Raw genomic sequence first — 14,034 nt, 5'->3', positions numbered from 1 at the left:
AAGAGATCTCCAAGATCATGCACTCCAACCTATTCAACCATGCAACTTATCCAGCCAACATCATCTAGTCCAACCCTATCCAAACAACTAGACCATGGCACTAAGTGCCTCAGCCAGGCTTTTCTTGAACACCTCCAAGGACGGTGACTCCACCACCTCCCTGGGCAGCCCATTCCAATGGCAAATCACTCTCTGTGAAGAACTTCCTCCTAAAAGGAGGTGGTGGCCTTGGCAGTGCTGGGTTAATAGTTGGACTGCATGATCTTAAGAGCCTTTTCCAACAAGCCTGATATAAAGAAGCTCAGAAATCATAGAATGTCAGGGTAATGACTGACATAGTTATAGCTTACAAGAAGCACCATCAAGTTCAATTGTGAGCAGCATAAAACTGCAATAAAAACATAGCCACTGATCAGTCCTATGTGCTCATTAGCTCATAAAGGGCCTGCTCTTAATTAAAAGTGTAATCCAGGAATGATTTTTTGAAGTTATTATTTTATTATAAGAATCAAACCAAGGATATGCATTTGTACTCAACAAGACATGACTGCTTCAGTTTTGGAAAGTGTCCACCTGCTGTGTCCCATCTCTGCAACAACAGTTGTGAAGTCCTTGCAGAAGGCAGAGGGCCATCACCAGAAGTCAGGAGTGTCAGTGTGTCCCACAGGATTACAGGAGACTCTGGAGAAGCATGGAGATGGCAAAAGGATGACCACCACCACACGAGCACCACTGAGATGCTAAGTATTGCCCTGTTACAAGCCAGATCCTATACCCAGAAAATACATGACGGTTGTTTGGAATGCTCTACACTACTTAGGAGAGGAGTTAAAAGCACTTATCTGCCTCAGGACTGTACACAGCTGCTGAAAGTAGAGGCATTTCCACTTGGAAAAGCAAAGATAGAAGTTCTGGTCTGCTGACCTCTGGGATTACAGATGCTAAAAAAAAAATACATCTATGGAGACATTTTAATTCTATGTGAGATTTTGAATTTATGTAAACCAATTTTCAGGAAAAACAAGAATTCTTCACTAAAGGCCTCAAAGTGTGTCTTTACCTATAAAAAAAACACCCACCCCAAAGGGCTAGGCTTCAAGCTGTCAGAAAAGAAAGGAAGAGACTGAAGGCAACAATCCGGATGCTGTATTTCGGATTTAATTTACTTGGATTAGATTAGATCTGTTGGAATCTGGCATTTGCATTCCCACATTGGGCATACTAACTTGGGAACCAGTATTCCCATTTCATGTGAATATCAAACTTTTACTATTTCCATTCTGAGAGGAGCTAAGAGTGAAAATGTTCCAAAAAGAAAAGAAAATTAATTCTAAACCACCTTAAGAAACAAGTCCTTTGAAATATATACAGTTACTTGGTAGGGGACAAGAAGATACCATCATGTGCCTAACTCCCCTCCCAGTGATTTTGATCTTTAGTGTTAAAAGATTCAGCAAACATCCCTAGTGCACAGTAAGAACAACAAAACAAAAGAATACCAAGGTTATCTACAGCGTAAACATGATCATTGAGCTGACGTTGCCTGGGTGGCTGCTTCTCCATCACTGTTTGATGCAGTCCCTCCATTCAGATCTATTTCCAGAACCTGTAAAACCCCAGTGCTATTGCTAAGCAAGTGAACACTGAAGCTGTTAAAACAAAACCAGGAAGGAAACAGTCAGCTGCATGTTACATTGTCTCACTTTCTACACACAAGACATTAACTGCATACGGGTGGAAGAATGGCAGCCACTGTAAAGCAGAACCCCCTCAGCTTCCTGAATTGCTGCAGGTGCCATACAACAAATGGAGAAGACAGTGACTTGTCTCGTAGGTAGGATCCTGCCAGGTCATCGTGGTTATTTTAAAGAGCAGAAGTGGGAGGTCAAATACAGCAGCCTGAGGAACTGTGTGTTCAAGGACACATCTGAGTAACTACTCTGGGTAATGCAGAGCACAAGTGCCTGTAACTTTTACTATTGCCACCAGTCTACTGCAGACTGTGTTCCAGGAGAGCTGGCTCTACCAGCTCTTGCATTAGACATAGTTAAAATTACTTCCTAGTGAAGAAAATGACACACATCTGGCACAGCTCTAGCATATCTAGGCAGCACCTCTGAAGCCTGAGGAGTTGTCTTTCAAATCTGTTAACCTTCTGTTTCCATAAAGCTAATTATGTTTCCCAGTGGACTTGTTCTTATTTTCAAAAGTGATGTGTTTGTCTCTTTTTCATATGTATAACCAAACTGGTTATACATATCTGTATTTATAGATTGAGAAGACAATCTCCAATCAGACAAATTTGTTCTGCTTGGCAGGTGGAGGTACCAGTATAAAACTATGTGTCTGTGCAGGACTGAAAAAGGGGCAGAATTGGTCAGTCTTGGACTAGCCCTGAAGATAGCAAACTTTCAGGGTAACTTAAATTCAGGAGAACATTGTAGCAACTCTGCTGCATAAATGGCTGTCCTGCAGCAAGCAGAGGTACTGTCAGACTAGGCAAGGTATTCAGTCTTCTTTCCTACTCCTCTAAAAAATAAACAGTTAAAATTCCCATAATTATTCCTCTAATCCCTGTCTCCTTTTCTGAGATAATCCCAGCCCAGCTGCAGCAGTGTCTGCATGTTCCCCACCTCTTCTGTGTTCTCTGTGCTCCCCAATCCCTTATCTGCTGATTTCTTGAACAGAATTTCATCTCTCCAAACCACACCACTGGTACTCAGCTCCTTCCCATCACCTACCTGCCAGGTAGCGTATTGTGTCCAGTTTATTGGATTCCATGAGTGTTTTTAAGGAAGCTATTTCAGTGTCAATTTTGTTACTGATCTCCGAGATAACACTGTTGGTGCTTGAATCCTGAAACATTAAAAACAGTATAGATTTGACAATCATCTCCAGCCCTTTCAGCTTTGCAAAGCCAAACTAGAATAGACCACCATGCTACCAGAAACAAGAAACACATTTCCAACCAGTCACTGATGTAAAATATGCAACTGCTGAGACACATTAGAAGATGCAGAACCCTGTTTAATACAATGCAGGTAGAACACTGAAGAGAGACAGCAAAAGTCCCAAACCCTCAGATCATGCAGATTTTTGTCCTTGGAATGTCAATGCTACCTACAGGAGGTATTCTACAGAACACAGACAGTATTCCTACATCTCTGCAAAACAAAGGTTTAAGAAAAGGGAGAAGACACTGAAGATGGGACATTTCCATCTTCAATGCCTGCTATCAGCCTGAGGCTTGAAGCCCTTGAAAGATGTGCTTGGCTGTAGGTACCTGAACCACTGCTCTGGCACAGCTGACCAGCTCATCTGGTAGTACTGGGAAGGGCAGCACCATGAAGCGCAACCCACTGACACCAGCCTTTATGTAAGATAGGTAGGAAGTGAGAGCCAAAGCTTCCATGGCTCCTCCTGCCTGGACAGGATTCAGTGCAGACTCCACAGGCTGAGGCAATGGACACATAAAACAGATACAAGTGACATGGCCCAACCTTTTGCTTTAATGTATTAAACACTTGTTGACTGCCAGGAAGTTTGGGGTTTCCATTAATAGGTGAGGTGTAACTGGATCCTGCTCACTCTAACGAATCTTGTCCCAGACTTACTTTTTTATGAAACTCTGTAGTTGCTTCCATCAGTTTCCTCTCCTGATCTGTAAACTGTGGACAGAAGATAAATTATAATGGCAACAATGGAAAACAAGACAGAACTGATAAAGGTATCTTCATAGACCAGCTTACCATATCTGTCACTCTGCTCCTTTCCAGGTTTATGTCCAGCTTGCTGTCAGCTCGGATTTTACCGGTTTCATTCTTTAAAGCAAATAAAGATTATGACAAGAACTGCTTACTCTCCCTAACAGGAGTGTAGAGGTACTTGCTGCTACTTACCATTAGCTGCTGTTTAACCTGATCTAATTCAATTTTCATTTTCTAGGTGCAAAGGAGAAAGAGAAAAGATGTTACAAATTGAGAAACCTGCTGACCAAATTCATCAGCCATGTAAGTGTTACCATCCCATGTATGCTATTATTCTTCTACATTTTTTCCTCCTCATGGGGCAATTTATGCTTGATCAAATATCTTAAACTGGTGTGTTCCATCTGTATAATCATATATAATCTGTTGGGAATTTTGGTCAGAATAAAGAGATTATTTTGTAATGATGACAACTGTTGTTACTCTGCAACTGAAGGTAGCAGAAAAACACCAAAGCGCTATCAAAAGTGAAACCCATCTCAAACACCAGTTTAATGCTTGCAAAGTGTGGTTGACTCCTTTCTGCACTGCAGAGTTAATGGTGACAAGGCTGTACCAAAGTCACCCTTATGTAAACAAAAAAGCTTATTTTTTTCTGTATGGAAGAATGGAACAAATCCTGTCACACAGGCTGGATGTTAGGAGGAAGTTCTTCCCAGAGAGAGAGATTTGCCATTGGAATGGGCTGCCCAGGGCAGTGGTGGAGGCACTGTCCCTGGAGGTGTTCAAGAAGACTGGCTGAGGCACTTAGTGCCATGGTCTAGCTGACTGGCTAGGGCTGGGTGCTAGGTTGGACTGGATGATCTTGGAGGTCTCTTCCAACCTGGTTGATTCTATGAACATGAAATACAGCTTTATGTAATGGCAGAAGTTGAAATCTACAAACACTTCAACTCTGATAGAAGTAGCCAAAATTACTTAGATGTTCATATTTTGACCCACAAAAATATACAGCAGGTATAACCTATCATATATCATAATTTAACTGTTGAACAATGCTTGATTAGTACCTCATTTTCTGCTCTCAAGTTTGCAAATTCACTTTTCTCCAGGATGACCATGTCTTTTCGGATGGAGTCCAAATGTGCCATTATCTGCTGCAAAGTTATTTCCTTAGAAACAGTAAAACATGTCATTAAATTGCATACTTTCTGGCAAGTAAAGATTCTTAGGTCTTAAATGATGAAATTAGTTGTTGCAAAGGACAAAAATGGAGACTTCAACAAGAAAATGACAGAAACAAGGAATTTTAGAGCTAAAGTTGGTTTGAAACACTCAGGTTTTTGGTTTTTGTTTTATATTTTTCCTGGTGCTTTAATCTGAATTTAAGCAAAGAAAGTATTAGCTACAAAATGAAACAGACCAGAAACTACAGGCTAATCCTTCATCCTCTTTCATTTTCAATGAACAGTCTGTGAAGCATCGCGTTTCAAATCCAGCTTCTAAGGAAGCAGTTCTATTTGTCTGGAGCATGTCTATTCAGTCTGGAGAAAAGGAGGCTCCAAGATGACCTTCTTGTGGCCTTCCAGTATCTGAAGGGGGGCTACAAAAAAGCTGGGGAGGTACCTTTCAGGATATCAGGGAGTGACAGGACTAGGGGGAATGGAGCAAAGCTGGAGATGAGTACGTTCAGGCTGGACATGAGGAGGAAGTTGTTCAGCATGAGAGTGGTGAAAGCCTGGAATGGGTTGCCCAGGGAGGTGGTTGAGGGTCCATGCCTGGAGGTGTTTAAGGCAAGGCTGGATGAGGCTGTGGCCAGCCTGATCTAGGGGAGGGTGTCCCTACCTGGGGCAGGGGAGTTGGAACTGGCTGATCCTTGTGGTCCCTTCCAACCCTGACTGATTCTGTGTTTCTGTGATTTCAGTGATGCTCAGATTTAAATTCTAGCATTTGCCTGTACCTAAATATCATAATCTTGCTGTGAAACCAATATCCATAACCTTTTAGGTTTAAGGCCAGGCTAGCTGAGGCTGTGGCCAGCCTGCTCTAGGGTAGGGTGTCCCTGCCCATGGCAAGGGGAGGTTGTAAGTGGATGATCCCTGCGATCCCTTCCAACCCTGACTGATTCTATGATTTCTTGTCTACAGTCATAGAAAACTTAATGACACGAGTATCATGCTGTCTTCTCAGCTTTGAAGTCTGACAAGACACTGGTAAAACACTGCTAAAAAGCACTGAAAAAAGTCCTCCCAGTGTCTGCACTGGCAAGTTCAGCATTCAGATGCTATTTACAACACTCCTTTAGTTAGCGTAAGGAAGTTAACTCTGCTTTTTAGCATGGGGAATCACACATGTCTGTGGGATTCTGCTTTTAAAGCTGAGAGTCAGCAAAATGAAGAGCTTTTATTCAGCCTCACTCAGCTTCCACTGAAGTCTGCTCACTTCACTGAAGATGATTGTTTACAGTTCCTGGGAAAACTTGAGTTGCATTGACATCAAGGAGCTAATGTGCCACAACCCATCTTAAAACTCTCAGCCTCCAATGCTGACTATGAGATGAAAAAACAGCAATTCTGCTTCACACAATTCCATGCAAATTATATTTGGGATACTTCCTTCAAAAGGAATGTGACTTTCAAAAAGACAGGTCTACATTTTGATGGAAAGAACAGAGTTCTTGCTGCCTTCCAAGATATAGAGGAAAAAAAAAAGAGGTAACTTTTATTAAGAACAAATGGCAGTAAGATAAAAATCTGTTGGAAGAAAGGCTCAGGAGTTTAAATACAATAGCAATGAATGCTTAATTGCATTAATTCAGTGAAGAAGAATGCAGGGAGTTTCAGTGTGCACAGCCTTCCTGAGTCATTATTAACCCCATTATTGTGTATTGGAGCTTTACTGTCCTGGCCCAGATGTCTGGACTACAAGAAAAGGAAAGTTCTTTTTATTTGAGCAGTTTGTTAAAATGAAAACTTGTCACCACCTCTGTTATCAGCAGAAAACCCAGCTGTGACACTTAACTGGTTCACTGCCTCCAGGTTATGTTCACCAACAGCAACTTGAGTATCTAAGTGAAGGAGACACCTTGATGCTTTGTTGGAACCAGGCTGAGGAGCTAAGCTGACCACTACCAACGTCCACATTTATACCAACAACTAAATAATTCAGACCCCACCTGCTGTCCCTGAGAGCAAATGACACAACACACAGATTATGTCCAGATGGTTAAAATCTCTTCCTCCTAAGACACGGTGGCTGTGTGGGCCTGGTGGGAACAGTTCCTGGCCCTATACTTTCACATACATTATGCTCAGATCAAGAAGACAGAGTGCTGGCACAGGGCAAAATCACATCAAGGCATGGTAGGAGCCGTGGGATATTCTGGACAACTACACCCTGATGTTTCAGCCCACACTCCAGCCATGTCTAGCTTTAATTACAGATGTAGCTTGAGAGGCTGAAAGGCAGAGAAAACCATCGGACAGTTTTAACAGTAGGTTTTAATCTACGGAAATAGGACATGTACAGTAGATGTACTTTGTCTACAGGACAAATACAGAGCTGACATCTGTACTGATGTCAGTAAAAGCACTGACAATTTTCTGTACTTTAACTGGTTTTTGTTATCTCTCAGGAATCCTGCCTTCAATCTGTCTTTTCCCCTCAACTGTCACAACACATAGCTAGGCACAGCTGGAAGTCTGGTTTCACCACACAGCCTTTCAGTAGCAAATGAAGCAATCTCTGTGTTACACTTGGATGCTATGGCTGGAAAACACTCCTGTGAGACAAGAGGTCAAAGATACTATTACCCTTAATAGCACCTTGAAACTTATGAAAACCTACCACAGTGAAATGTCTACAGTACTACAGAGAATGCCTCAGTTGTCTTTTCAATATGCCATTCTGAGCCACTACAGCTACACACAGCTGTTTGAGTACACACCACAGATGACTGTTTACCTGCTGAGCCTGTGTAACCATGTCCTTATAGACTGTGTCTAGGCTGACATTCGACAAGGTTATCAATGCTGACACAATGGTCTCTGCTTGCTCCTTCCCAAAGCCTGGAAGACAGTTGAAGGATAATAAGTTCAGGTGATAAAAAGCTGGAAGAAGAACAAGAGGTACAAAATAAACTAGGACACTCAAGTGCTGGACCTAACTACAGTGGCAAATGGGAAGTCACACAGTTACTGAAACCAACAGTCAGGAGCCAGTCACTGTGACTTTTAACTGGAAAAAATACATTTAATGCTGCAAAAATCTGAAGCAGATTAACTTCTACTCTTCTGAAATATGCTATGCAGGCACCTGACAGAGGGACCACATTTCTGTAGTGTCTGTTCATGCATGACAGAAATAATTCAGCAAAATTTTTCTTTATAGTGAACTTGCACAAATTCTGTTAAACCCAAGCATACCTTAAGCTATCATGCATACATCCTACACAATAACAAAATCAAAAGGTTAAGTCTGTCTATACTGAGACTGTTCTGTAGATGTGAACATGAGCGCAATTGGTATTCAAGCTGCTGCATCCATTCGCTGCATCCATGGAATGAAGTAAAACTAGGATTTTATTTTGCTCTCTGATGGTAAAAATGTCACTGTGTCTGTAGCTTGGTGCAATTTTGATGCATTAAAGATGATCTGCAATGAACAGCAAAAAGCAACCCAGCAGTCCTATCAGCCTATCTGACCTGTGCTAAGAGCTTTGGCCCTAAGGATTTATTTCCAGCAGTCTCACTGATGTGTTGTAGTTCAAATGATCCATTTTATAGAGTGGGATCAACTGAGTTTTTGTTGAAAAATGCTTTCAGGGCAAATTATGTAGAGAAACAGGCTGCTGTCCTCCTCTAAAATACTGTCACTGTCAAACTGCTCTATCAGTTTGCATTACTAAGAAAATCTAGGCAAGCTTTATGACAGTTTCCTTCCACTAAGAGGTGTGACAGCATCGCTTCAGTTCTGGATTTCCAGGGTTACTCAAGGTTTTGCCAATTGATTGTTGGGTTCTTCCTCTGTAATAGGATCTGCTCTTGCTGTATCAAAGTTTTGAAAATGTGGAAAATTTTGTCTAAGTGAGGAAATGGAGCCAGAAAACAGCCTGCAGCAATTGAGAAAAATGAAATGCCTCTCTAACTTGTGGCACATGTATAGGTTTTACATATAGAGCCCTGTCACTGTGGTATCTGCAGTTATGGAGCAAGCTAAACTGAACAACAACACAGTGTCCTACCACCAGACTGGAACTCAAAGAAGAAATTATCCAGTTAAAGATCTAGTTTAAGACATCTAGTTAGAGATGTCCCTGCTCACTGAAAGAGAATTGGACTAACTCTCCTGAGTCCATGCAGACATGGCTGAATTAGTACTGGGAACAAATAATGTTTCACAAACTACCTCAGTTACCTGAGGACTGGAAGATGGCAAATACTGTGCTGGTTTTTAAAAACAGCTCCAGAAGAGATGCAGGTAACTGAAGGCTGACAAGTCTGACATGCATGAAAAAAAACAAACATTGCTAGTGGACTATTAGGAGTCTACCTACTAACACACATTATCATTAGACTCATATAGTGAAAGAAATCCTAGCATCAGACTAGATCAAGTTCTGTCTTCTAGGAGAAAGATCACTAGATTTTAAAAGGCAGTTGCTAATCTGATGAAAATATCAGCTCAGTTGCAGTGGTTCAGGGGCTGAATAAGCTTGTGAAAAGAATTCCACTGAAAACTACTAGAACTCACACCTGACTCTGTTTACCTCCAGGGTGAAACCAAGCAGAAGCTTAACAAGTACAAGAGGACACATCACACGCATTTGCTCCATTCTAACACTCTTCTGCAGGCAATGACAGCTTCTGCCAGGAGCCAGAACCCAGGGCTATATGGACCTCTCATCTGACTTCAGACAGCTACATTCACAAAATACAAGTGCAACTACTCCAAATACTTCACAAGTTTATGCTGCTGCAAGTATCTCTAGAAAGAAGAAAACCTTAAGTTAATACTAGCAGACTGCATAGAAGGAGCTTCTATTAAAGCTTCATTTTTGCTAGAAAACAGTTCTTCAACAGCCACTTCTGTTAACTGTATTATGTTCCTCAGCTGGAAGCCACTACAGAAGCTTGCCTATAAATGAGGCAAACCTAATGTAATAGTTACTTGTATGGTTACAGAGGCACCAAACAGTCTCAAAAGCCTCTCCTTCAGCAACCTCTTTCAGGTTGCCAAAATGCTTCTTAACACCGAGTACTGGTACTAGAGGCAAATGGATAGCACTCAAAGTTGTAGTATTAAACCTCCAAGTTTTCTTCTGAATGATTTATCAGCTATCACTTACCATGGGCTTCCAGATCCTGCACTAAAGCATGGGTATCAAAAGTTACCTTCCTCTGCTCCAGGGGTGTGATTTCAACTTTTCTGACATCGTATGTCTTCCTAACTGCTGTGGCAGCCAAACCTGGAAGTAACAACACGTGCCTTAAGGTTAACCTGCTTGTGTACCACACAATCTATTTTTAGTCTCTTTCATTGTAAAGCTGCATGAATGCTGCAATGAAAAGCTGGGCTTTTTAGACTGCTTGCTTACAGCACGTCAAAAACTATCAATCCCTTTTCCATAGGAAATGTACATCAGGCAGGACTCCTACATCGATCTGAAGTGCATTTCTGTTAACTAGGAAGCTGTGCAACACACAAGCATCCTGACACAACAAAAATAAACAATTCAATTATAGAATCAACCAGGTTGGAAGAGATCTCCAAGATCATCCAGTCCAACCTAGCGCCCAGCCCTAGCCAATCAACAAGACCATGGCACTAAATACCTCAGCCAGTCCTTTTTTGGACACCTCCAGGGATTGTGACTCCACCACCTCCCTGGGCAGCCCATTCCAATGCCAATCACTCTCTCTGGGAAGAACTTCCTCCTGACATCCAGTCTATACCTCCCCCAACACAACTTGAGACTGTGTCCCCATGTTCTGTTGCTGGTTGCCTGGCAGAAGACACCAACTCCACCTGGCTACAGCCTCCCTTCAGGTAGTTGTAGGCAGCAATGAGATCACCTCCGAGTCTACTTGAGAAACATAAATGATTTTCTTACTTTTAGAACATCAGCAGTTGTAATACTCTGCTGATTTCTACTGGTTACAGCCAATATAATTAATTTATTCCCACAATCCCTTAATCACTTGTTACTCTTCCTTCTATCCCTATCCTTTCTAGCAAGGAGAATGTCATGTGTGAAGATACAGCTAGAGATTAGATTCTTTTCAGAAAGCCACACACATCTACCAATCAGAATTGATTTGCTGGTTCATCAGGGAAGTAATTGGGAAGCACAGCGATAGACCGTTTGCAGGTAAAACCTCAGAGATGGGTCTTAAAGATCCACTCTATTACATGAACACCTTCCCAAAAGATGTTTCACTGCTTTGCTTTTTTCCCCCCTTCCCTTTATTTTTGTGGGCCCTTGCATGTTGCAGATTCCAATCTGACAAATTTTTGTTACCCAAAAAGCAGTTACTTTTAAATCTGTGCTTACTCATAATCTTTTGCATTGCTGATTCTCCGCCTTAAAACGTTGCTCAGTATTGTATCTAGACCTTTTTGTATCATTTAAACAAGGAATCATAGAATCATAGAATCAACCAGGTTGGAAGAGACCTCCAAGATCATCCAGTCCAACCTAGCACCCAGCCCTAGCCAGTCAACTAGACCATGGCACTAAGTGCCTCAGCCAGGCTTTGCTTGAACACCTCCAGGGACAACGACTCCACCACCTCCCTGGGCAGCCCATTCCAATGCCAATCACTCTGGCAAGAACTTCCTCCTAAGATCCAGCCTAGACCTGCCCTAGCACAACTTGAGACTGTGTCCCCTTGTTCTATTGCTGGTTGCCTGGCAGAAGAGGCCAACCCCCACCTGGCTACAATGCCCCTTGAGGCATTTACACAAGCCTGTGTAAATGTAAGCTCAAAAAGGAAAGACTTGTGCTTAAGTGCATGAACACACGAATACTATGTGCTAATACTTTAACTCTAAAATGTACTGCAGCATAAAGCATTCCCCCGACCCCCACGCCGAGCTGTAACAGCTTTTAAACGCACAGCTGTTTTCTCAACGTGTTAGTCAATCTTTATTTCCCCTGGGCTAACACCTATATCGCAGAGACATGACTTTGTAGGAGCTAATATTACATAATGAAGCATTTGGCTCCCTAGACACGCTGCTCTGTCCCCTACTGCTTCGCTCCTCTGCCGATTCGGTGCACAGTTCTCGGCCCAAAGCTCACGCCTGTTTTCAGACCCCTACTCCTCCTGTCACTGACGCACCCTGTCAACCCTCTCACGCTACCAAACCGCCTGCTCCTGCCCGTGTAACTCACTCCCTTGCCTCGGGCGTGTCACATTCCCGCAGGAGGCTGTCGTGCTCTCTCACACACCGCCTCGGGGACAGGCGATCGGTCCAGGGCAACGAGCCATGCCCACCCATCACCCTGGGCAACCTCCAGCTCAGCCCAAGAGCTTCCAGGGCCGAGGCTACTCCCACTACAACAGGCACCTTTATGTCCTCTCGGCCCCGGGAGAGGCTGGGAGCCGTCTGATGGCCCTGCAGGCTGCGCCGAGCACAGCCTGATGGCTGACTGGGCGGCTCCCAGCCGGCCAAGGGGCCGCACTCTCACCTCTCCGCGGAACGGGAGGCAGCGGGGCCCGGAGCGGGGCCCGGAGCGGGGCCGAACAGGCCCCCCCGCCCCAGGCGACGGCAGCAGCGCTGCGCCAGGAGGCCCTCATGGCCGCCCAGCCGCCGCTTCCGGCGCACCGCGACGCGTCAGTGCTGCGACACGACCTGCCCGTGACCTGCCGGGGAGGCCCTGGCGGCCTGCTCGGTACTGCAGGCAGCGGCGCGGCTGCGGCGGCGCTGCGCCACCGTGCGGAGCGGGGGAGCCATGGCAGCCCTGCGCACAGGCTCTGGGGCGGCGCTGCGCCACCGTGCGGAGCGGGGGAGCCATGGCAGCCCGGCGCACAGGCTCTGGGGCGGCGCTGCGCCACCGTGCGGAGCGGGGGAGCCATGGCAGCCCTGCGCACAGGCTCTGGGGCGGCGCTGCGCCACCGTGCGGAGCGGGGGAGCCATGGCAGCCCTGCGCACAGGCTCTGGGGCGGCGCTGCGCCACCGTGCGGAGCGGGGGAGCCATGGCAGCCCTGCGCACAGGCTCTGGGGCGGCGCTGCGCCACCGTGCGGAGCGGGGGAGCCATGGCAGCCCTGTGCGCACGGCTCCGTGCGGCCGTGTCCTCCCCAGCGGCGCGCCAGGCCTCCTTTCTCGGCGGGTATGGGATCAAATTGGTGTCCGCAGTCCGCCTGCCTCAGAGCACAGGCGCTCCTCGCAGCTTGGGTAACGCTCGGGGATGCGCTAGAGGCTGCTCCTTGCAAACCTCGGGCCCAGGGCAGGTGACACAAGTGAGGGGTGAAACACCTCTGCTGTGAGGACAGGCCGAGCGAGCTGGGGTTGTTCAGCCTGCAGAAGAGAAGGCTATGGGGAGACCTTGTAACAGCCTTTCAGTGCTTAAAGGGCTCTGTGTGAAAGATGGGGGCTGCCTCTTCAGCAGAGCCTGCACAGGGAGTTGGCCACAACAGCCCCAGGCAGTGCCACAGGCTGGGGACAGAGTGGCTGAGAGCAGCCAGGCAGAGAGGGACCTGGGGGTACTGATAGATAGTAGCTGAAGATGAGCCAGCAGTGTGCCCAGGTGGCCAAGAGAGCCAATGGCATCCTGGCCTGCATCAGGAACAGTGTGGCCAGTAGGACAAGGGAGGTTATTCTGCCCCTGTACTCAGCACTGGTCAGGCCACACCTTGAGTGCTGTGTCCAGTTCTGGGCTCCTCAATTCAAGACTGATGCTGAGGTGCTGGAATGTGTCCAGAGAAGGGCAGCAAAGCTGGTGAGGGGCCTGGAGCACAGCCCTGTGAGGAGAGGCTGAGGGAGCTGGGGGTGTTTAGCCTGGAGAAGAGGAGGCTCAGGGGTGACCTCATTGCTGTCTACAACTACCTGAAGGGAGGCTGTAGCCAGGTGGGGGTTGGTCTCTTCTGCCAGACAACCAGCAACAGAACAAGGGGACACAGACTCAAGTTGTGCCAGGGGAAGTCTAGGCTGGATGTTAGGAGGAAGTTGTTGGCAGAGAGAGTGATTGGCATTGGAATGGGCTGCCCAGGGAGGTGGTGGAGTCACTGTGCCTGGAGGTGTTCAAGAAAAACCTGGCTGAGGCACTTAGTGCCATGGTCTAGCTGACTGGCTAGGGCTGGGTGCTAGGTTGGACTGGATGAT

General features: G+C 45.6%; 2 protein-coding genes across 7 annotated transcripts in view; one reads left to right on the top strand and one right to left on the bottom strand.

Annotated features, from left to right (window-relative positions):
- Positions 1-4,171, top strand: part of ANKRD42 (ankyrin repeat domain 42) — a 42,989-nt gene extending 38,818 nt beyond the window's left edge. For all 3 annotated transcript variants that reach the window (XM_064169459.1, XM_064169446.1, XM_064169454.1), the window contains one exon: positions 3,946-4,171. The gene's annotated coding sequence lies outside the window, so the exon portion shown is untranslated. The remainder of the gene's footprint in view (positions 1-3,945) is intronic.
- CCDC90B (coiled-coil domain containing 90B) lies at positions 476-12,523 on the bottom strand. 4 transcript variants are annotated; one of them, XR_010308022.1, is made up of 10 exons: positions 12,400-12,523; positions 10,054-10,173; positions 7,671-7,774; positions 4,778-4,879; positions 3,900-3,941; positions 3,750-3,821; positions 3,615-3,668; positions 2,742-2,856; positions 1,500-1,649; positions 476-941 (listed from the first exon to the last, which is right to left on the bottom strand). XR_010308022.1 is itself a non-coding variant. In XM_064169468.1 (9 exons), exons 1-9 carry the CDS (start codon positions 12,506-12,508, stop codon positions 1,594-1,596), a joined length of 774 nt encoding a protein of 257 aa, XP_064025538.1. In that variant the 5' UTR covers positions 12,509-12,523; the 3' UTR covers positions 1,137-1,593. The 4 variants fall into 4 exon arrangements, 2 of the variants coding, with proteins under 2 accessions (XP_064025538.1, XP_064025555.1); XR_010308024.1 differs by having other exon boundaries at positions 476-681; XM_064169468.1 differs by lacking the exon at positions 476-941 and having other exon boundaries at positions 1,137-1,649.
- Between the last annotated feature and the right edge of the window lie 1,511 nt (positions 12,524-14,034).

This window comes from Pogoniulus pusillus, chromosome 3 (assembly GCF_015220805.1).
Source record: "Pogoniulus pusillus isolate bPogPus1 chromosome 3, bPogPus1.pri, whole genome shotgun sequence".
Lineage (NCBI taxonomy): Eukaryota > Metazoa > Chordata > Aves > Piciformes > Lybiidae > Pogoniulus > Pogoniulus pusillus.
The sequence above is the reverse complement of the archived record's forward strand: the minus strand, read 5'-3'. Positions and strand labels throughout refer to the sequence as shown.